This window comes from Rhineura floridana, chromosome 4, assembly GCF_030035675.1.
Source record: "Rhineura floridana isolate rRhiFlo1 chromosome 4, rRhiFlo1.hap2, whole genome shotgun sequence".
Classification (NCBI taxonomy): Eukaryota; Metazoa; Chordata; class Lepidosauria; order Squamata; family Rhineuridae; genus Rhineura; species Rhineura floridana.
In genome coordinates this window covers 111,316,051-111,340,048 of record NC_084483.1, presented here as the reverse complement: position 1 = coordinate 111,340,048, position 23,998 = coordinate 111,316,051, and the positions used below count along the sequence as shown (strand labels likewise).

The 23,998-nt window shown below is 38.7% G+C and overlaps 1 protein-coding gene across 3 annotated transcripts in view; it reads right to left on the bottom strand.

Annotated features, from left to right (window-relative positions):
- UTRN (utrophin) overlaps positions 1 to 23,998 on the bottom strand; it is a 521,915-nt gene that overhangs the window by 401,947 nt on the left and 95,970 nt on the right. For all 3 annotated transcript variants that reach the window (XM_061624044.1, XM_061624041.1, XM_061624043.1), the window contains exons 9-17: positions 23,181 to 23,335; positions 19,485 to 19,688; positions 16,081 to 16,262; positions 14,547 to 14,697; positions 13,416 to 13,535; positions 12,230 to 12,331; positions 6,367 to 6,474; positions 4,535 to 4,714; positions 1,628 to 1,803 (exon numbers count right to left, since the gene is read on the bottom strand). In XM_061624044.1, coding sequence (XP_061480028.1) covers positions 1,628 to 1,803; positions 4,535 to 4,714; positions 6,367 to 6,474; positions 12,230 to 12,331; positions 13,416 to 13,535; positions 14,547 to 14,697; positions 16,081 to 16,262; positions 19,485 to 19,688; positions 23,181 to 23,335 — 1,378 coding nt within the window. The remainder of the gene's footprint in view (positions 1 to 1,627; positions 1,804 to 4,534; positions 4,715 to 6,366; positions 6,475 to 12,229; positions 12,332 to 13,415; positions 13,536 to 14,546; positions 14,698 to 16,080; positions 16,263 to 19,484; positions 19,689 to 23,180; positions 23,336 to 23,998) is intronic.

The window sequence follows — 23,998 nt, the reverse complement described above, 5'->3', positions numbered from 1 at the left end:
TTAATTAAAGATCAGCCATGTTCACAGAGTACCTGTAATCCTATTACTGACCTTGCCCTATACTCTGACCTTCATCTTCTGCAGTTTAAAAGTTAATTAAATGCCTGGCTGATTAATTTAAGAAATTTTGGCTTGAACTCAATTATAATGTTGGGCATGCTCAGTAAGAACCAACTGTCAGTGTTCTAAAAGCCAGACTCACAGCTACTGGGCTTCCCTAATCAGGGAGCCACACCCACACCACACCTTTATTTCACTTGAGACAGTCATATCTTCCCCCAGAGAATCCTGGGAAGTGTAGTTTGTGAAGGGTGCTGAGAGAAGACTCCTATTGCCCTGACACAGCTCCAGTAGCCAGAGTGGTTTCAGCCACTCTGATTGATGCTCTGTGAGTGGAACAGGGCAACTCTCAGCACCCTTCACTAACTACACTTCCCAGGATTCTTTGGGAGAAGTCATGACCACCTAAAGTGAAATAAAGGTCTGGTGTAGATGTGGCAAGGGAGAGCTTTGTTTTAAATTTGGGTGGGAGGCTACATGTGCCTGCTGTAGAATAAATACGTGGGGGAACCACTGAAAAAGAATGATACTGTTCACAATGTTTTCCTTTTGGAAAGAAAAAGGGCTTCCCCTCTGCCAATGCCCGCCGACCCACCCAATCTCCTCTCCTCCCCCTTCCCTCCCTGGCCTCCTCTTCCCCCCTCCCCATGGTCAGTTTCACCTATCCTAAACAGGATTGCACAGGAGTAAATCCCACTGAGCTCAATAAGCATGCAAATGATCAATCCATTCTCAGCAAACTTGCACAGCAGCCCATTTCTTACCTCCCGGACTACAAAGAAGGGAAATTCACTAATAGGCAAAAAACCTTGTGGTTTAAGAACATACCTACAGCCAACAGATTTTTCTATCAAACTTTTAAAAGCAGGGAAATTGGACAGCTATAGTGAATGTACCAGGGGAACAGGAGACCTGACCTCCTCTCTGAGATATTGTACTGCCCTACAAATTTGCTCAGAGACACATGTTACCAAATTCTTCCAAGCTACACAGGAAGTGGATTAGACTGTGAAAGACCAACCCAAATTGTGTTTGCATTTTGACAAATTTGTAGGGCAGTACAATATTTCAGAGAGGAGGTCCTGCTCCCCTGGTGCATTCACTATAGCTGCCCAATTTCCCTGCTTTTTAAAGTTTGATAGATGTATCTGTTGGCTATAGGTACGTTTTTAAACTGCAAGGTATTATGCCTATTAGTGAATTTGCTTTGTTTCCCTGACCTAAGACAACATAATCCTATGTGTTGGCTGCTGCACCTGCCCACCCTCTCACTCAGCGGACGAAAAAAGGGGGCAGCACACTGAGACCAGCAATAAGACACTACTGGAAAAGCTGGATACTTAACCATCCCTCTCCATCCTTATTTGCAAGACTGCTTTGAACCATTGGTCATTGTATGCATCCAGAGAATAAATTGTGTGATTTTTCACACACTGTTCTGAATTGGCTACAGTACCCACAGACAAAAAGCAGTATTTCTCAGTACTGCAATTTTCAACATGGACAGTTTGAAAATGAGACAAAGTAGTCTCTCTTGACTGAGAAAACAGAAACAAAACATTCTCACTTTTTCTTTGCTTCCTTATCAAGACAGACTTGTCTTTTCTTTTGTGGAGGCAGAGACTGAGGAGATTCTTCCTCTTCGGGGTGTTTAACTGTTTTTTGATCTTTGAGAAGGACTGTTTCCGTGATTATTTTCTGTGAAGCTTGGGCCAGCTCAACATCTGCAACTGCCTGAGTTACCTAAAGGGGAATTTAACAAGATGTTGTAGTTGATAAAATGAAATTATACAAAATTTCAAAGAATAAATGTCATCTATGTACAAGCCACAAATGCAGTTAATAACCACAGTGAATGCTTCACTTTAGACATGATCCAGCTGAAGTTAAGTTGTTTTGGACCATTAATTTCATTGAGAACATTAAGCATGTGATCTATTGCCTTCTAGTGAATTTCAAGGTCTTAAACTGCAGCTGGATTTATTTTGTATCCTGGCCTGCCTCTGAAGAGCTCAGAGTGGGATAAATGGTCACATCTCACCCCTCTATCATAACAAAAACATGAGGTAAGTTAGCCTGAGAATCAGTTACTTGCTCACAGTCACCCAGTCACTGTCCAGCCCATTAACAACTCCAGACACTGGTCCAGGTCTTGTATGGCCTCACCTCAGTCTTACAGAGAAGTGGAGCTGAGTGTCACCAGCATTCTGGCGACACCTTGCTCCAAATTTCCTAAATTTCTCCCAACCATTTCAGGCAGATGTTAAAAAGCATTGTTTTGTTTTGTTCTTCGGGGTTGTACAGGCAGGAAAGTACTTTGATTATGTTACTCTTTTTAATGCTAGAGGGAGCGTCACCCAGCATTATATGTTTTTATAGAATGATGTGTCATTGAATCTGTGCCCTTCAACATACAACACATATACTCTACCACTGAGCTTCTTGGGCCCTCCCAAACACTTCATAAACAGAGGGAATTTATGTTGATTATGTGGTCTGGATTGATATCTTTCCACCATATATTCATATTATACTATGGCTGACATAAACTTCCCGTGTTTGGCCAAAAATCTGCATGTTTTGCACTGGTCAAACACATTTGAGGACAAAGTTCAGAAAAGTGTGAAACTGTGCTATTCCCATAAACTGTTGTTTCACCTGGCTGAAGTTAATTCAATTTTTCCCAAACTTTGGAAGCTCTCTTACACCAGGTTACCCTATTTGTCCACTGAACCCAGTATTGTCTGCTCTGACAGACAGAGGTTGTCTAGGGTTTCAGGGAGAGGCCTTTCCCATCACCTGCTACTTTATCCTCTTATAAGCAGAGATGTAAGGGACTGAACCAGGAACCTTCTCCATGCAAAGCATGTACTCCTTCACTGAGCTATGGGCCTTATCCACCTTCTGATAGCTGAGGAACATTTTTTTTCTCAGTTAAAACTGGAGACACATTTCACATACCCAAAAAGATTTAGTGTTGGAGGGTAAAGGAAAGAATTACTCAGTCTCGGGAAAGCTTGGTACTTCTGCATGAGTCACTGATCTGAATGCACCTCCTTAGTGGGTGGGATAAAGCTTAGAGCAGTCTCCTCCAAGGGTGGATAATAACTGACCCAATGCAGAGAAGTAGCAAAATTAGGAGTACCTTATACCAAGTCAGACTATTGATCCAGTACTGTCTACACTGACTAGTGGCAGATCTTTGGGGCTTCAGACAGGTGCCTTCCCCAGTCCTACTTGGAGAGACTAGGGACTGAACCTGGAGATGCCAGAGATTTCTGGATGCAAAGCTTGCACTCTGCCACTGAATTATGGCCCATCCTCAAAGGAATAGCCCATCTGTAGCAGAGGGGGATTGAAATGAGGCCAGGTTGGAACAGTAAATAATATAGTCCATAGAGGATGCAGCCAATTCTGTGGCTGAGCATCTGGACTTGCAGGAATTTTTCATTAAATTAAATATAATGGCAACTAGTAGCCTTTCTCAGCATACTTCTGTGTTCCAGCACATAGCTGAGTTAATATAGTATTTTTCTGTGTTCAGTGTGAATCATTTTTACTTTACCCCATGTGTACCTTCTCCAGTTCTGCTATGTTATTTTTGATATGGGATGATTAAAATGGTGCATAGTATTCTAAATATAGATACAGTACTGGCTTTCATACTGGTACTATGACATCACTTTTTATTTTTAATGTCTTTCTTTAAAATCCCTAACGTTGAATTTACCTTGATTTGCTGCCCCAAAAGAAATTCAACAATTTTAATAAATTTTGCTATTGTGGCCCCAAGATTTCTTTTCTGGGCAGCTGCAGCCAATCCACAACCCGAAGTGTTGCCTGAATTATCTGTCCCATCATGCAGCACATTGCAGTTAGCAAGACTGTGTTGAGTCAATCATGTATCATCTTTGTGAGCCAAGATATGAACAAGCCTCATGCATCCATATGCAGCCGCTTCTCTCCTCTCTACTGGGAAACAAGCCAAGAAGCCTAATTTAACTATAGTTTCCCATTATGCCCAAACTGGGAAACTATGGTTAATGACCTCCAGACAAGCCAGGAGATAAAGCAATGGATTAAACTTTCCTCAAGCCAAGTGGCCATTACATGCAGGGGAACAAGGCTCACTCAACTTTTGGCTTTATTAAGATGAAATATCATGATCTCACTTGCTATTTTGAAGTCTGCTTTATGCACTGTTTTCTTGAATTATTCAGCCAACTCAAGAGTTCAACTTGTCTCAAAATAGAAGTCAATCATAACAGAATCAGATTTTCAGGTTTTCTAATCAGATTAGAAATCAAACACGATAAGGACCAATTCATTGAAGCTTACTCTTTTTCTTTTTTGAACACCTTTAAGAAAAGACCTTCAGGCCTTTTCCTTACAGTTTTGTTTTTATAGGTCAATATTTATACATTAGTGATAGACATATGGAAGCTGTAATGGGAATGTAATATTTGTATGGTACCTGATTAGAGTAATCCTCAAGCTTCTGAACTAAACTGTCCCACCTCTGTGTTAGTTCTTCCAGATCACTTTCAATTTTCTTCAATGCCTTCTTGTTGTTGAGTAGCTCTGACACATCCTGGCCCACCTCACTTATCTGTTCTAACGTCTGACGTCTCATTCCCATATCTTCTTTGAGAATCTGACATTGAAGCAATAGTAAATATTTCCTTTTAAAGTCAAATCATTTGCTCAAATTTCCCAAATTAACAAGGTATATTCTTAGAAAATTGTGAAAATAAATTTATGCCACACAAGTAAAGAGTTGAAGATGCAGACAAATAAATATTATTTCCTAAATGTCCATAATAGTTTTGCTGGAGAGTATTTCATACATCTGCTAAAATATTACACACATTTAGGTGTTCAGTACCCATGTACCAACAGTGTGAAAGGACTGGTGGGAATGCCCTTGACATGCATGCTGACCACACTCAACCCAACTAAGAGACGATCAGCATCATGATCACCTGAAGAGGGACTGCTACTCCATGCACAGGGCCTTCTCAACTGGAAAAGAACCCTGACTGACCAGCATTTCAGTCCCCATGCTGAAAACCCTATACACGCCACCAGCCAGGGGCATGACCAGCATGTGCAGTGTTATGGGGGCATGAGTACCCTGCGCATTTCCACTCACCACTTCTCAAACTAAGCATCTACAGGCTTTAGTTTCACAGAAAACTGAGCCTTGTGTAGCACACATGAGACTATTGTCAAGATTCAGAGGTCCTGGTGCATACATACAAACTCTGAAGCATTCATGGAGCTTCCAAGTTGAGAAGAGGCTTCTGCGTTTACTTCACTGTTGAGGACAATATTACACAGTCTCCCTCTTACTTTCCCCCTTGAAGTAGAAGGGAGAGTGCTTGCTTGGGTGAAAGCTGTGACTGCATCAGATACCAAGAAGGCTCTGGATTGTCATTTGTGTACTATTACTATTACTATATTGTTTTCAGAAGGGTGAGCTCAAAACAACTTACAAAAAGTGTGTGCCATAGATAAGGGGTGGGGGACCTGTTATCCTCCAGGTGTTTTATTTATTTATTTATTACATTAAAAAAATATAAAATTAAAAACCAATTAAAAACATTGCAAAAATATTAATAAAAGCATCAACAAATACTGCATTGGTGGGAAGAAAAAAATCATGTTAAAAGGCCTGTCTAAAAAGTTCAGTTTTCAAGAGACGCCTGAAAGAATGGCGTTTCCACTTTTGGCAAGAGCAAATTTGCCTCCCGCCATGTATTATTGTATACACTTCTATCATGCCACCTCATACTCGCCTTTTCTCTAAACCAAAAAGCCCCAAATTCTCCAACCTTTCCTCACAGGGGAGTCTCTCCATCCCCTTGATAATTTTGGTTACCCTTTTCTGACTCTACAATATATTTTGGGGAGTGAGAATCTTTGAGAATCTGATGGTGAAACAACTATATCCACATAATTGCAATTTGGCCAATTGGAAGCATACTTGCTTTTCAATAAGCACCATTTTCACTTGGTACTCCATCTAGTGCATTCACAGCAACTGGCCAGTCACATGTTTGTCACAAATAGGTGTGTGTATTTTGATTTTCACACTGTGTTCTTCAGCAATGGGTGAAACGCACAAGTATTCCCTCATGTATCTAGAAATTAATTTGAGAACTTGATGGACCATGAAATTAGTACTTCAATGAAATGATGATACTTCAGCACTGCAGAGATGCCAGGTTAATAATGGGGCATGGAACAGGATAAAACATTTAGGGTTATGAGACTAGTTTGATATGCAAAGCAAGTAATACTCACTGCCAGCTTTCGAACATTCACACCAAGCTCTTTTGGATCTTTGAAGTTGCTTGTTTGTACTTGGTTTAAAGTCTCTTCTTTCTCAATTAGCCAGGCTTTCAACAAACACTGCACACAGGGAAGAAAATACACCACAAGAATATTTACACAATTTTCCTACATTTAGTTAATCACCACAACCATCACAGTACATTAATTGCAACACTTGGTATTACACCAGTGTTTTGGCCTGTCTTTGCATTATTAGTTACAGAAAAGCTAGGTGAAACATTGCCTTTCATTTCCCAACAGAATAGATGCCATTCTACTTATAGGAGCACCTTCTTGTAGACTATCTCAAAACTGAAATAGCCAACAAGCTCCATTGTTAGAAGTTCATAAGTTAATATACTAGAATTAAATCCAGACAATACTAGAAGGCTTCTGTAAGCTCACAATTTCACAGTCAATACCAAGTTAGTGCATAGACTCACAATTAATGCCATGAAGTTGCAAGAATATTTTTCTAAGTAGGATTTTATTATCATAGCAGCTGTTTTTCCTCAGTTCTGTACTGACATATTTAGCTGACAGTATTTAGCCCACTGCAAGCCAATATCCAACTCATAGGGTCACAGCTGTCTCATTCTCTCTACCAGCAAGCAGCTTTGGCCCTGAAGTATCAAAAATCTAAGCTTCCTCTCCAATTGCTAAAGTCATTTAAGGAAATTAGGAAACAATTAGGGAAATAATCTATCAACCAGATCCTATCCTAAAGGACCCCAATAAAAATAGTTAATAAAGATTATTAGTGCCTTTTGGTGAGGTTGGACTACTAGTAGGAGTAGGAATCCTGATGAGAACCACATGAAGTTACAGAAATGAACTAAGACACAACATTCTGCACTCTTATGAAGCATTGCACACATTTCTTCAGACAATATTTTCTATTGAATTGACATAGACTTATCAACATAAACAACTGGTCTTTGCCAACTTAACTGTCAAAAATAAGTTTCCATTAAAAACAGAAAGGATATAATTATTACTACATGAAGATATTAAGTGGCAGTGATTGAAGATAATTTTCCTGAATGGTTTAAAATTTGCTGACTTTACAACGTGCTTTTAAAAATGTCAAAGCTACCACACATCCTGTGGTATCTCTACTTTCCATCCATTTAACTTCAGCAAATGAGTTGTTCAATTATTTTTTTCACCGTTCAACTGTTAATGTGCAAAACATCTGCAAACCATTATTCTTGACATTTAAATGGCTTCAATAGGGAATTAGATAAATTCATGGAGAAAAAGATTATCAATGTTCAGTAGGTATGATGTCTATATGCACCCTCCAGGTTCAGAAGAACTATACTTCTGGAGGGCTAATCTACGCAGTGAAGTGATTTAGCTACAGTGTAACATGCATTAGCTGAGGAAGTTGATACTTAGTGGAATCACAGGAGTGGAGGGGGAATTTAACCCATTCTTCCCTGATGGTGCCACGGAGGAATTTCCTCCTAATGCAACAGCAACTTCAGAGGAGGAAGGAAAGCATTAAATTACATCCCCATGGATGCTCTGTTTCCATTAATTATCATCCCCAGCTGATGCAATTTGCATTTTTAAAACCTACAAATTAAATGCAAATATGCACTGAATACCAGTCTAATTTTCCAAGAGTACCAGTGCCCCATGATATTCTGATTAGCAAGCTAGCTAAATGTGGGCTGGATGGAACAACTATCAGGTGGATCCACAGGTGGATCCAGAATCATACTCAAAGAGTGCTTATCAATGGTTCCTTCTCAAACTGGGCAGAAGTAACAAGTGGGGTACCACAGGGCTCAGTCCTGGGCCCAGTGCTCTTCAACATTTTTATTAACTACTTGGATGAGGAGATACAGAGCATGCTTATCAAATTTGTAGATGATACAAAATTGGGGGGCATAGCTAATACCGTGGAAGACAGAAAGAAAATTCATAGGGACTTTGATAGGTTGGAGCATTGGGCTGAAAACAATGGAATGAAATTCAACAGGGATAAATACAAAGTTTTACAAATAGGAAAAAGAAACCAAATGCACAGTTATAACATGTGAGAAGGATCTTGGAATTGTCGTTGATCACAAGCTGAATACGACCCAACAGTACGATGTGGCTGCAAAAAAGGCAAATGCTATTTTAGGCTGCATTAACAGAAGTATAGTTTCCAAATCGCGTGAAGTATTAGTTCCCCTCTATTCAGCACTGGTTAGGCCTCATCTTGAATACTGCATCCAGTTCTGATCTCCACACTTCAAGAAAGATGCAGACAAACTGGAACAGGTTCAGAGGAGGGCAAGAAGTATGATCAGGGGACTGGAAACAAAGCCCTGTGAGGCTTGGTGAGGGACAAAGACTGAAAGAACTGGGCATGTTTAGCCTGGAGAAGAGAAGACTGAGGGGAGATATGATAGCACTCTTCAAGTACATGAAAGGTTGTCACACAGAGGACGGCTGAGATCTCTTCTCGATCGTTCCAGAGTGCAGGACACAGAATAATGGGCTCAAGTTGCAGGAAGCCAGATTTTGACTGAACATCAGGAAAAACTTCCTAACTGTTAGAGCCATACGACAATGGAACCAATTACCTAGGGAGGTAGTGGGCTCTCCAACACTGGAGGCATTCAAGAGGCAGCTGGACAGCCACTATCGGGTATGCTTTAATTTGGATTCCTGCATTGAGCAGGGGGTTGGACTTGATGGCCTTATAGGCCCCTTCCAACTCTACTGTTCTATGAGTCTATGATTCTAAAGAGAGACAACAGCAGAAAAAAGCTACTACCTTCATTTTGTGCTTGTAGGCTTCCCAAAGGAATATGATTGGGCCAATGGATTAGACTGATTACTGGTCTAATTCATCGGGGCTCATCTTATATTCTTATACGCTCATCCTGACTGCTACCCTGAGAGACAAATCCAGATAAAAGTTATGTATGTTTAAAGCAAATTAAAATCAATGGGACTTAAAATGTAAGTACCTGATTCTATCCTATAAATTCCATTTTGATAATAGAAGAAATCAAGTCCACTTGGGGACACTGGCAAGTCATTATCTTTCAAAGCATATTACAGCATTCTTTTGAAGTACAAATGCTACCCTGTTTGGGAAAATAGCAGGGCACAAATGTAATGAAACAAACAGAACTCAAGGCTATGCAGACAAAAGTAAGCTGGGGTCACCAGACATGAGATTAATGGTGTCCACAGAGTACACATGTTTAACTTTTGCTGCCTATACAAGCAAAGGATTGTCATTAATTTCTATGGGGAATTGGAATGTTGCTTTTGTGGGTACAATTATGGCAAAGCCAAAACCTCCTCTCTGTTCCCAACACTACCTGACCTAGTCTTCATTGACTGGTAATACACATAAGCCTTTGAAATCTATAAGGCCACTCCTCAGGACAGCAAGAAGCAACAATAGAGGATTATCTCTGCTGTTAGACCCTATTAATCTCAAACAGCTGTGTTTGATACACATGTGATCCATAGCAGGGCCACAGCATACAAAGAAGAGGCTACAATCATATGGTTACAGTAATGTTTATTCACCACTAGTCTACTAGAATTAATAATACTAATTCTAATTTAAATTCTTCACTGACCTTGATGCATAATTTTGATAACATATTGCTTATGGTTTATATTTAAAGCCTTGACTAATACTCTAGGATTTTCTCTCCATCTCTCACCTATAACGTAGATAAGTAGTCACTGGCAGCAAACAAGACAAGAAGCCTTAGCAAACAATTATGTTGCACTGTGAGCATATACATCATTCTTACCACACTATACTTATTGCTCACACCTAGGAGGGACTCATATCTACATACAAGAAAAATCAATTCTATAGTTTAGCAAAAAGAAAAAATCAATTAAAGAAACATGTTCTTCCCTCAGACCAAATTTTATTCAAGCACATCCACCAACACAATTAAATGACAGAACGCTGTGTTGCAGAAATCAAGTGCCCTTTCCCAGATAGAAATAAAAATTGTAGCAAATCAAGCCCAAGTATCCCTGGTGGTGCATTATTTAATGTTATTTATTATTTAATGGCCAGATGCAATGAAAATAGCTACATCTAAAGAACCAAAAGGTGATAAAATTATTTGTAATTATATGTAACAATTTTTTTTAAAAAGAAATCAATTTGAGTAAAAGAAACACAATTTATTTTAAAACTCTTTTACTCAAATTTAAGAATGTTAAATGCAAACTGATGGAACAGCGCAATTTCCATTCCCCAGAACTATCTTGATAAATTATGTGATTTGAAAAGTCATGTCTCCTAATGCTTACTTTAAAAAAAACTGATTTGGGCCTCAAAATCTATTTTTGAATAAAATTAAGTTTTCAACTTTACATCTGAACCTGGCCATCATCTTAATGAGCGGTCAGGAAGAGGGGGGAAAGCACCACAGTCATTAGAACAGGGAGAAACTTGAGTGTTCTTCAAGGAAGATGTTTATTTAGCTCAACACACATTTGGATCTGTGATCAGGATCTGTGAAACCTTGTCATTTTTCGAACCTGAAAAAGCCTTTTACACACAAACTAAAAACAGCTTCAAAAAAGCTATCAGGCTATAACAAATTCTTCTTACTAAATCTTTGCACACAAAAAAATACTGTCTGAGTAATAGACTTAATAAAACAGAAGCAAGCATGCAATAGAAATTTATTTCAGAAAGAGGAAATCACTCCGTCGCCAAGTTTCCTCCAGACATAAAATCATTTGAATGCTTTCATGTATGAACTACTCTCTCATTCTTTCCCTCTCTAAAAGGAATGCTCTATTCCAAGTCCTCCTTTCTGTAACCAAACCTGACTGTGAACAATGGAGAAATTTTTAAAAAAATAGCCCTATTTTGAATAATATAACATGACCTTAGATATAATATAAAAACCAAAGAGGGACCCAAAGACCTATTTTGTCCAGCATCCTGTTCTCATAGCAGACAACCATGGAAAGTCTGCAAGCAGGACATGAAAGCAACAGTACTCTCCACACTCATGTTTCCTAGCTACTAGTATTTAGAGACATCCCACCTCCCATATTGGAGTAACCGGTAGTATTCTCCATGAATTTGTTTAATCACATTTTAAAACCATTCAAGTCAGTGACCATCATTACATCTTAAGGTAGTGCATTCCATAGTGCTATGTGAAGAAGTCCTTTTGTCCATCATGAATCCTACAATATTCAGCTTCATTGAATGACCCCAGGTTCTACCAGCAATATAAACTGGGTAACAGATTAGCCTTCAATAAATTTAATGAAGCTTTTGAATACCATTGGCTAGGAATGCAAGCAAGTTTGAAAACATGATTTCTTATTTTTTAATTTTTTTTAATTATTTGATTTATATCCTGCCCTTCCTCCCAGCAGGAGCCCAGGGCGGCAAACAGAAGTGCTAAAAACACTTTAAAACATCATAAGAACAGAGCTAAAACAAAACGACGTTAAAAACATAAAAAGCTTTAAAAACATCTTTTAAAAAAGGGTTAAAAACATTATTTAAAAAACGTATTAACAAGCAATTCGAACACAGACAGAGACTGGGATAGGACTCAACTTAAAAGGCTTGTTGAAAGGAAAGTCTTGAAAAGAGATGGCGCCTGCTTAATATTCAAGGGGAGGGTATTACACAGCTTGGTGCCACCACACTAAAAGGCCATCTCCTATCTTATGCAGAATGAAACTCCTGATAAGATGGTATCTGCAGGAGGCCCTCACCTGCAGAGCGGAGTGATCAACTGGGTATATAAGGGGTAAGACGATCTTTCAGGTATTTCTTCTTTTTAAAAAATAAGTACCCTGAATAAATCAATTTTACCTGCTCTTCCAATAGCTCCTGCCATAAGATCTTGATCTCTTTTAGTTTGGGCCACTGTTCCTCAGTCCACCGACAAACTGCTGTCCATCGTTCACCAAGCACCTGCAAACAATAAAATAAATTTCTGTATTTATTTATTTATTACATTTATACCCCATCTTTCTTTTCATCATAGAGACCCAAGGCGGCTTACATATGGTTCCCAGGCAGTCCCCCATCCAGGCACTAACCAGACCTGACCCTGTAGCTAGCCTTATGTGGCTTCAGACCATAGCCTGGGACCTGTATCTATGTATTTCACCTTGAAAGCAGATGGAAAATCCAAAATATAGAAGCATAATTATTTCATAAGAACATAAGGAAAGCCTTGCTGGATCAGACTAAAGGCCCACCTAAATTCACCATCTTATTCTTATAGTGGCCAACAAAATCTTATATGATTTTAAATATGAGCATACAATCTGTTGTTTTTCTCAATTACACTTCCAGAGGGTTGGAAAATAACCCGAAGCCTGTCTGGGGGCTGCAGGGGCACATGGGCATAGGAGAGGGAGAGGCTGTTCCATCGTGTACATGGAAGCCATTCCACTTGCACAGAGACTTCACTGGACACAGCCCCAGGTAAAGAAACAAAAAATCTAACCTGTTAGCAATCCTTTTAGAATTAGAGGCATAAATTTTAAAGTAAATGAGGTATTTTCCATTAATCATGAATCCCATTAATTAATTCCATTAATCACACCTCTATTATGTATCAAACAATATAAATAACCCTAATTCTACCAGCACATAACCTACAGTGTAGATGGGGAACCTCAGCTATGGGGGCCAAATGTGGTCCTCCAAGCCTATCTGGCACTCGGACTCTCCCCTGGCCACACACCCTCTCCAGGGCATATTCCTCACTGCTCGCCACCCTTCTTGAGAGTTTTTGCCTGGTTGGCATGTGTCTTTAACCTCTGATAATGCTTCTTGCTTGTCTGAATGGTGAACAGAGAGCAATGTGTGTGTATACGTAGACAGAAGCCTACAGTAGAGGTAAAATTCACACTCATTGCTCTGCCCACTTTTGCCTCTGGCCCTGCCCACCAGTGGTATGTGGTATCCAGAAGAAAATGTGACCTTCGGACTTTAAAAGTTCCCCATCCCTCGTGTAGAGAATTGTAACACCAAGGCATCCACTCACCTGCAGTTGTTCTTCTAGGAGAGCTGTGGCACTCTCACCACTGTTTTCATCAACAATGACCACCATGTGAGTCAATGAGTTTACTTTAACTTGCTCTGCTTCAAGATCATTCTGTAGCTCCTGAAAGTATTGATTCAATTGTTATAAAGACCAGAGATGATGTTCTGTTATTCTGTTTTAGCCAATTGTTTTAATCATTTTGTTTGTTTAAGCAAATATTTTCCTACTGAGCTAAAACAGTTTAGCCACACAACATGATGTACAGTAACAAAATTATTCCTTTGGCTAGCATCTGATTAGGAACAGGCAGCCACTAGAGTACATCATGTTGAAAGTCAATTTGCAGTTTAAAGCTCTGATCGTGATATGGAAGAAAATGTGACTGATAAATGTGTGGAGGTTTTCAACACTTAAAAAAAACCCTGAAGATTAAGATAATATTGACTAGTCACATTGAGTGACTACTCTCACCTCGCCTCCATGCAGAGCAAAAGAAGCAACCAAGAAAGATATCCTTTGTACTTCACCTATTTCAGTGTTTTCTGAAAACTTAAATATTTTCATCAAACCACCTTATTTTATTTATTAAATTTATATCCCATCCCCTTCCTACTATAAGGAGGAATCTTGCATGTGTGTCTATTAAGTCACTTCTTGCAAGTACTGGTTGTCATGCTAATTCTGTGTGCCCAGCCCAATGAAAATGCTAGCTTGGAACTCTGGGCTGGGAGGTGGGGGAACAGTGCACAAAATCACATTTACTTTGTGGCAACATTTTGAGTGTTGAGGCTCTCCTCAGCAGAAACACTTTGTCAAAAGGAAGGTACAATCACAGAAGATCAATCACATCAAAAATCCTGTAAGTTGTATCCAGATGCTATAATGGCTACACTTATCACTCCATTAACTTTCAAGGAAGTCTAAGAAATAAGATGCACTTCCAAAGAAATACAGCTCCTGAACTTCACTAAAGATAGCACAACTTCCTAGTGCATATGGAGGTCTAAATCTTATTTTAAAAGATGAGTTTCTATATTAACAGTTCCATCCGGGTGGAACCAGGAAATCTGAGCTGCTGCAGACTATTTTTTCCCCCTCTATCATGAGTATTACAGTAAGGGGTAAAAATACTTTATGCTCGTCCATCTGCTGTTGAAAGGACTCCAAGTCTTCAACTAAGGGCTGAGATTCCATCTTCTGAATGCGTCCTTCTGTAACAGTCAACCAGTCAGACAGCTGATTCAGTTGTTTCTTCTGAAGCTCCATCAATACATCATGGAGGCTGCCCATGTTAAAAAAACCACTTAATTATTTCAGTGTCACTTTTAAAAAAAGATTTGTTAAGCTAACAGTGCAATCCTATGAACATGTATTCAGAAGTAAGTCCCACTATGATCTTATCTACAGGTAAGTCTTCATAAGATTGCAGCCTAAAACGTATTCATCAAAATAAAACAGGATGAGGAAAAGTATATTGAGGCTGAATATTAGCCACATGTATTAGGAACTAAGTCTCACTGAATTCATTGAGACTTGAATCTGAGTAAACCTGGTTTAGGATGGCACTGAACATCTAGGTTAAAATAATCATCAATTAATAATGAAAACATTATTAATAATGTTTCGTACATGTTATAAATTTTGTTCAACTGTTAACTCATCCTCTAACCATCAGAAACTACCACAAGTAAAGTTCCTTTCAGGAGATACTTGGGATGGATTTAAATTGAACTTCAGGAACAGGAAGGAATTATCTTCCAAGTCAAATTGTAATTTGTAGAAATAATGGGACTGCTTTGTTTCTGCTTGCTCCCGTACCATGTGGCTTGGCTCAGGTGCTTAAGCCATCTTGCTTGCTGCATCTTCTTGTCTTCCCCAATCTCTTTGTGGTATATGATATATGGGCTAATATATAGAGAACGCCAGTTCCATACCAGGAGTCTGATAGTGTTCTGATGTGCTGTGCTATGGGCAGTATTCAGCTAATCCCCATGTGTGTTCCAGAGAGTTGGGAAAACCTCAGAATAGATTTAGGAAGCACACAGGGGGAGGAGAGGGGGGAGATCATTCTGCAACACAAGGAAAACTCCTTGCATTGACTGAACCTTAGCGCTACATTGAATACAACCCAATGATTCTATGTTACCAATATACAATGACAAGTTTTCTTGCATCATAATTGTTCTTAGCATCAGATTCCAGTTTAACAGTCTGACAGCTGAGACTTGTCATGAGATTCAAGCGACAATTTAATAGCACAATTCAGAGAATTATGAAATAGGACAGCCCCTTGTTTTATGTTTATGAGCATTTGTCTTATGTGCATGGGCATTTTAAGTCCTAATACTATAAAGGGATTTCATTTAGATAAAATCTATTTTAAAATAACACATAAGCATCTGTTGAACACATATTCTGAAACACTGCATTTTGATACAAAGATCTAGTTTTGTTTTTATGTTAGCATCTTGGTCTCAAACTGTTCACTAATTTCCTTTTAACTGAGCACATTTAGATAAGCTTCCAAGAAGATGAATTTAGTGCTGACACATAGAAAGTTCATTCTAAAAACCATTCAGCCTGCAAGGGGATGGGTTAGGATGACACATAACAGGTAACGTTGGAACTAGAAAGCGAGTCTGTCCATGATAAAGATGTCACTCACTGGGATTGCCGATCCATACTTTCCACTCTGAGAGCCTCCCATCTAGAATTCAGCAATGTCATTTGTTCCTGGATTTCACTTTCCTCCTCCTCTGAAAGATTGCCCTGGGCTATCAGTTGATTACCAGCCTGTAGCACGCTACCCACGCTGCTCTGGTGTGCTGTCAACTCCATCATAAAAGCCTAGAAAAAGGTTCATCCACTTAGATCAATGTGATCTCTGACCACGGATTGTTTTAATAACTGCATGGAATTCGCTAGACTTTTAATAAATAGCAAAATGTAAATTGGAACTCTGACAAATAAGCTAGGATCAATCAAGCAAAAAAGACCTTAAGATATTTTTCTCCTTGTCCGACAACTTCACAAAAATAAGACCCACATAAAAGGTCCACAATGCAATCAGTTGTTCATTACTTTGGGGGTCTCATGCTCATGTTTCTTGAATTGCAGTCTGAAATGCTGGATGGCAAACTGCCTTTGGAACTGACAGCCAACTAGGCACAATATTAATCACATCATTAGCTCTCCCATGCAAGCTTTTTCTTTACTAAATAGCAGTTGTGGGAGACTTAATCCAGATCAGGACTGTGCCATAGGAGGAAGAGGCTTTAACCCCTTGCTACCACTGTGATCCCAACCCTTCTCCCTGCAGCTGCAATTTGCACCAGGAGAACTCCTCCACCCTCTGCTATTTAGCAAAGAAACAGAGTGTGCAAGATCTCAATCACATTTTGTCAAAGATAAGGTAACTTGACAACCACACGCACTTTCCCATTTTTGCAATCCCAGGCAGACAGGTAGCAAAAGGAAGGACATTATGAAGAGTTGGTGCTCCAATGTGTATGGGTGGCAGACTAAATTGAACTTGGTGGGTAATTAGTGGAGCAGGTCTATCTAAAATGTGTACAAAAACTAGGGCTGTGAATTAAGCATTTTATTTTTTTTATCATTAATTTTTATTCAAATTTTCAAAGACAAAAAGCAAAACAAAACAAAAACAATTAAACAATAAAATAAAATGTTGACTTCTGATTTGTCGCAGATCAGTTATAGGTCTACAATATATAACAATCGTATCTCTAAAATTATATTATAAAATCACTTTCCTCCAGGAGTTATCTTAATTAATCATCAAATCTCATAAACATTACTTTATTCTTTCCACAAAAAGTCAAAGAGAGGTTTCAATTCCTTGAGAGAGATATCTTTCAATTTTTCTCCAAATAAACATGTCGCTTAATCCATCTGATTCAAATCTGTTAGGTCCAATAATTTCAATAGCCATTCTTCCATTATCTGTATTAATTCCATCTTCCATCTTCAATAATCCTGTTAAGTCCAGTAATTTCAGTAGCCATTCTTCCATTATCAGTATCCCATAATAATCTTGTTGTCATAGCCATAGTCCAAATAAACATATTGATTAATCCATCTCGTCAAATCTGTTAGGTCCAATAATTTCCATAACCATTCTTCCATTATCAATATTAATTCCATCTTCCATCTTCAATAGTCCTGTTAAATCCAGTGGTTTCAGTATCCATTCATCCATTATCAGTATCCCATGATGATCTTGCTGTCATAGCCATAGTCATATAACAAGAGTCTGATGGGAATTTCCCCCATCACAAATATGTCCTTGCCATCAATTCTGAATATGTTGCTGAAATATTGTTGTAAAGTCACATCTCTGCTCTTCTTTTTTACAAAATGCACTGGCTCATCTCTTAAAAGTTTTTCCATTGTCACATATTTGTAGTTAATCCCATAAATTTTTTCTATGTCAAGCCCCATCACATCATTCCAGTCAAGAATTCTGAATATGTTGCTGAAATATTGCTGCAAAGTCATACCTCTGTTCTTCTTTTTTACAAAATGCACTGGCTCATCTCTTAAGAGTTTCTCCACTGTCACATATCTGTAGCCAACTCCATAGATTTTTTCTATGTCAAACTCCATCACATCATTCCAGTCCAGAAAATTATCCAAGACATTGATAACTTTACCACCAAAATCTTCATTAATTTCTTCAGAGACAATGTTGAATTCCAAACAGTCAACTTTATTTCTAACATCCATAAACTCCAAATCTTTTTCCAATTTCACATTTGTTCCAATCTCCAGGGTTTGTAGCTTCCCTTCAATTTTTCTTTTCTCATCTCTAATCTCATCAAACACCTCTCTCACAGAATCTCCTATTTCTTTAAGCTCCTGCGTCATTTTGTTAAATTCAATTTTCATCTCCTGTCTACCCTGTCTCAGGGTTTGTTTCGTTATCTCAATCTCACCCATTATTTTCTGAAACAATTTCTTCCATGGTCTCAATCACTTTCCTGGTTGTCATTCTTAAAACCACAGAAACAAAAATTATTTCAGCCACAATAATAATATTCAGCCACAATTGAGTTAATATTACAGGCTTGCTGACATCAGTGTAGACAATACAGCCTGCCTTATCTTTTATATGTTCAGGAATACAAAACAAACTTAGTTCCCAACATCAAAACAATTAGTGGCGTCATGAACAAGCAGATTCGTCAAAAAGAAATAGACTCAAAAAAATATATATTTTTTTTCCCCTCCTCGAAATAGAAATCCCTCTTCCGTTGGTATCTTTAGAATGCACCTCCAGGACAGCTTTTTGCAATAAAAACAAATATAAGCTTTTTCGATTTCTTTCCTCCTTAATTTCGTGAGTGAAAGAGAAAAGCCATAACTCACCCAGAAGATCTTCAAAGCTGATTCATTGACAAATCTCTTTTTTGCTGCAACAATTTAAACCAAGTGAAAAAAGAAAATAGAGAGAAGGATGCTTATCTGCCTGCTAAAGTTCGTTTTTCTTTGAAGAAAAGATAAACGTGTCGCTGTAATCAGCTAGAAGTTGATGGAAGTCCATCCGGCATTGCAGTTTGAACCTTCTCTCCTAAATAAATGAAATCCAGTCCTCCCCACAAAAACAGGCTTTGTGGTTAATCTCTACATTTCTCCCTGTCCGGGAGAAAATCTTTACCAGTCAAAAAGAACGTTTTGACTGATTTTAAAGCTGAAAAAGCTTCTTCTGAGACGAGAGCTCGACTCAGAGGCAGCACAGGCAAAGCAACCCTTCCCGGAAGTCTGAATTAAGCATTTTAATACTGTGATTAAATCAGTATTAGTGATGAATAAAACAACAGTCCTGGAAGGGGGGGAATCACTATTTTTAGATAATGCATGAATGTGTCACAGCTCTGCTCAGAAGAGGTATTCCTCCGCATGTGAGCAAAAGGAGGAGGACTGCCTTTTCTAAGAGTGAAAATTCCATTCATGGACCTGTAAGTATCTAGTAAAAACAATCTGCTGCCTGCCTAATCAGGGATAAAGCTAATCACTGCAGCCCCAATAAAAACCTTATTTTACACCCACTTCATGCGTGGCAAATTGTTCCTTTACTTCCTCAACATCATCAGATATGTCTTCCTGTTCTTCAAATGTATCCTCAGCAGACAGCAGCCATGTGAGAACTTCTTCCAGAGCTACTTGATAGCTATCCAAGTCCATATCTACTTCTGTCACAGTGCTGGAAGTTTCTGCTCTCGAATCTCCATAGTCATCTTCTGCTGTTGCACTCTGCAAAGCAGAAAGATCAAACTCAGGGTCACTTCCTGCAAGATGCTTTTATAACACAGATGTTGCCACCACGTAAATAGAGGGAGGATGCACATACTATAATCTTGAATGTGCACAATTAGGTTTTTGCTTTGTATTGCAGGCAAACTGGAGTATCTGGACACAGTTTTATTAGTCACAGATTCAGTTTAAAGATATAGATGGTGGAAATGAGGATTATATTTGATCTTTACAAAAAATAATGGTCTTGATTTACCACCCGACAATTTAATTTTGCTCTTAATGAAGTCAATTTTCTAAATGTACACAGTGACTTTGATAAAATATTTCTATACTTACACTGAAGTTGTTTAGATCCAGCCTTTATGGCTGTTAATTATCTTACATTCACAATCCAAAAGCCTACCACATGACCCACCACATATCACATTTACAAAAAAAAATTCATCCAACATGTTAAACTTATATGAAACTGCTTAATGAGATGTTAATGTTTTTATTTAATAGTGCTTTAGAAAAGAATTTTACATCTGAATGAACACAAATTCAAATCACAGCTCTTTCTTGACAGAAACCATCTGATGCTCTATAAAATTTCCCAAACACATACTTAAAGTACTTAAGATATTAGTCAGTACTACCGTCTAAAGAGATTTCAGCTGTAAAAATATTCTGCTCTTTCTAAGTATGAACTTAATTCATGAGTCCAATTTCCAGATTCCTAAGCGGAATATGCAGCACCAAACCTGTTACAAGATTAAGCTGGGATCACTGACAAATGCTTGGCAAAATACATTCAAATATGTAAAATACTTGAAATAGTAACCTCTGTGTACACTCTGCAATCAGCATAACAGGAGATGGGTTGTAATACTTGTGGCATTAAAACAAACCCCAAAAGCTTAGTTTTTACTTTGTTCGGTCATTCATAAAAAACTACTTGTTACCAGAGTTATGTCATTAAAACGCATGCACACATTCAGCAGTACTGCCTCTTAAGAGGAACAATTAGGAAGTAGCACAAAAGTCTTATAGCATAAAAAATATCAGAATGATATTAACACTCAAGGACAGCATGACATTGCATGAAGTCACACAATCTTTCCCCCTCTCCTGCCAAGAGTAGAGGTGGATAAAAGAGGCTTTTCTCCTCAAAGGTAAAAGAAACAGGAGATATTTTACCTTGCAGGGGGGAAAACAGCAGGGGAGCAGGGATGATTTTGAAAAAATAGCTGGGGAGGCAAAGGTTAAACAGATCCTTCCACCCTAACTCACCACCTTATACCCAGTCAGATCATTGGTCTATCTACTTCAGTATTGTCTAAGCTGACTGTGATGTTCCTATATTAATGTATATATGGTAAGTGTTGGTTGTTTAGAAGATACATGGTAAGTGGAGTGAAAGAGGAGGGGGAGTGAATGGGCAGTAGAATGCTAGATGATTGGCTGAGTGTTTAAAATGGCTGAACGTATAAAAGGAAGAGTGAGAGTGGAATCTGGGGGCAGAAGAGAAAGAGTGGGTTGTTTGGTGGGTTTGAGAGAGTGGTTTACCAGGAGAGAGTGGAGAAGGAGGGGGGTGGAGTTCGGATTAGTATTGAGTAAAACCATATGCTTATGTGCCTTAAGAAGAAATCTTGTTAGCTTTGTTATCTTTAATAAATACTTAATTTGGTTTACCAAAGGCCTGATCCTTGGCTGGGGTTTCACAGACCAGAAGGGAGGGTAAGGTAATGACCAAGGCTGAAGGGAAACTGTAACAAATGGTGGCAGCGGTGAAGAGAATAACAATACCAGTATTCAGAGTCTCTGGGAATACTAGTATTAGGACGTGACTGGTGGTTGCCTAGCAGGGGGATCTGTTGAGATCTGTGCTAGAGCGGGGAGAGAAACAATAAAAAAGGACAGTCCGGACTGGTGGAGTCCCTGGTGGTGCCTAGTGACAGGCAGTAGCCACGCGCAGATAGGAACCTGACAGGGAGAGCCAGGGAAGGGCGTCACACTGACTGGCAGTGGCTCTCCAGGATTTCAGACAGGGGACATTCCAAGCCCTACCCTGTAAATGCCAGGAATTGACCCTGGAACCTTCTGCATGCATGAAGATGCTCTACCACTGAACTATAGCCCTTCCCCAACATGAAGCTACCTGTAGCTGTTTCACCTGATAAAAGAAAGACCACAGGATAAAGAATCACAGGACTAGACATTACAAGTGGTTCTGCTACAACCAGCTACCTTACTATCCGCAATGAAACAAGAAAAAGAAGGCAATGGCACTTCCCAGATCAAGTGCATTTTTGCTTATTATTTATAAGTAATGAAATGTCTAAAATTGCTACTGTACAAAAAATAATTAAGAACAGTTCCTGCATACAGGCATACAATCCGATGTTAAAGAGAAGACACAATAGGGAAGAAAGAAACATGGAGTAAAAGGGAAGGGTCAGTTTGGAAAATGCAGAATGAACAAATATTGTGTCTTAAGGAGGCATTTGAAGATACAAATAGAAAAAAAGAGTTGAATGTCAGGTGGAAGCACATTCTCCTCAGAGAGCGTTGCAAGAGGAAAGAGACAATCTTAGGTTTAGCTACAGGATTGTGCTTACATATCATTTCCAAACTGTGAAAGGAATGACCCTGCAATTTTGATGCAAAAATATAACTGGAAAAATAGAGTCAGAGAAGCTGCTGTTGAATGAAAAGAGTGAAAGCCAGACTGGAAGAACCAAAAAGAGAACTGGTAGAAAGGAAAGACAGACCTTGAGTTGGATGCAGACTTGCCCTTCTGAAAATGGAAGGATCTGGAATCCAATGGAGGCTTCCACTGGAGGGAGGGAGGGTGGAGGCCAGTTTCCCTGATTTCCCCCTTCTCCCTGCAGCTCCACATGCCACCTCACACACTGCTCAAGGCTTCACACACACACTAGATGAGTTTGGATCTAATCCAGTGTCACAGAACATGTTGTTCCAAGAAAAAGGGGGAAATATAGGGCAAGAGACGTGTAAAGGAAAAGATTCAGAAGATTTTAAAGAGTAGGATATAATGGAAGAAGGAAAAGAACCAGAAGACAGAGAATTATAAATACACAGTTAACACAGAAAAGAGGGTTGATGTGGGAACAGATTTCCAAAAAGATGGAACTATATCAGGAGGACAAGGAGTTGTGCTGGAAAAGAGAAAAGATGAATGCCAGTCTTATAAACTAACAGAAAAAGCAACAAAGGGAGCATCACCATATGATATGGGAGAAGAAATAATGAAAGAAAGCAATGCAATATTGCACTGAGAGAGAGAGAGAGAGAGAGAGAGAGAGAGAGAGAGAGAGAGAGAGAGAGAGAGAGAAAAGAGAACCCACTGACTGAAGAAGTTCATTTAAGTATCTTTCTACTGACTGTGCCAAGGACAAAGATACACAGGAGTTATTTGGGAAGGAGTATTAAATGCCATCTGACATAACACTAAGAGAGAAATGGGAAATCATTAGTACACGCCACCTGTATGTCCACTTCTTCACATTCCTTTTTATATTTCCTTGGAAGAGTCTCCACTTCTCGAATATCCTCCATGGTAACTTGCTGAGGAAGGACCTCAAACAAGGATGTCAAGTACATGATAATGGACTTCTTATCAGGAAGTTGTACAGCAACATCTGAAAACATAAACGAGATGTTTATTGGGTTTGACTGCAGGTTTTCAAGCTGAAAACCATGACCAGAGCAACAAGACTGCATCCAGATGTTGAGTTTAGGGTCCTCAATCTGCTTTCTCTTTTTGGCAGAAATTAATCAGCATCACTACAGTATCCTACACTATCCACTAAGCTGAGAACCATCACAGTACTATATTCTGTCACTTCACTGTTATTAGATTTTCTTTTTAAAAAAAGACAAGATTGAAGCAGATTGATTGAAATTAATTTTTAAAGGCATAGCATTAGTAACTCTGGTGTACTGTTGTGGTTTGCTTTTTTTGAGACCATTTTATTTTATTATACATTTTTATGTTGTATCCTGCTCTGGGATTGATTTTTGTGAAGAGCAGATTAACTAATTGCTTAACTAAATGAATACACGTAAATAAGCAATCTAGAAATATGAAACCCTCCTCTTTTCCATATTTGATATTGAATTGTATCCCATGTTATCATCAAAGTAGATTGAAATTAATGGGTATGACTAACATAGAAACATTAATTTTAATGAGTTTACTCTGAATAGACTTTAGTTGGACAAAACCCATTACAACCATCTTAAAGGCCAAATAATAAATAAATCCATCATTTAAACATAGGTATATTAAGTTACACAGAATC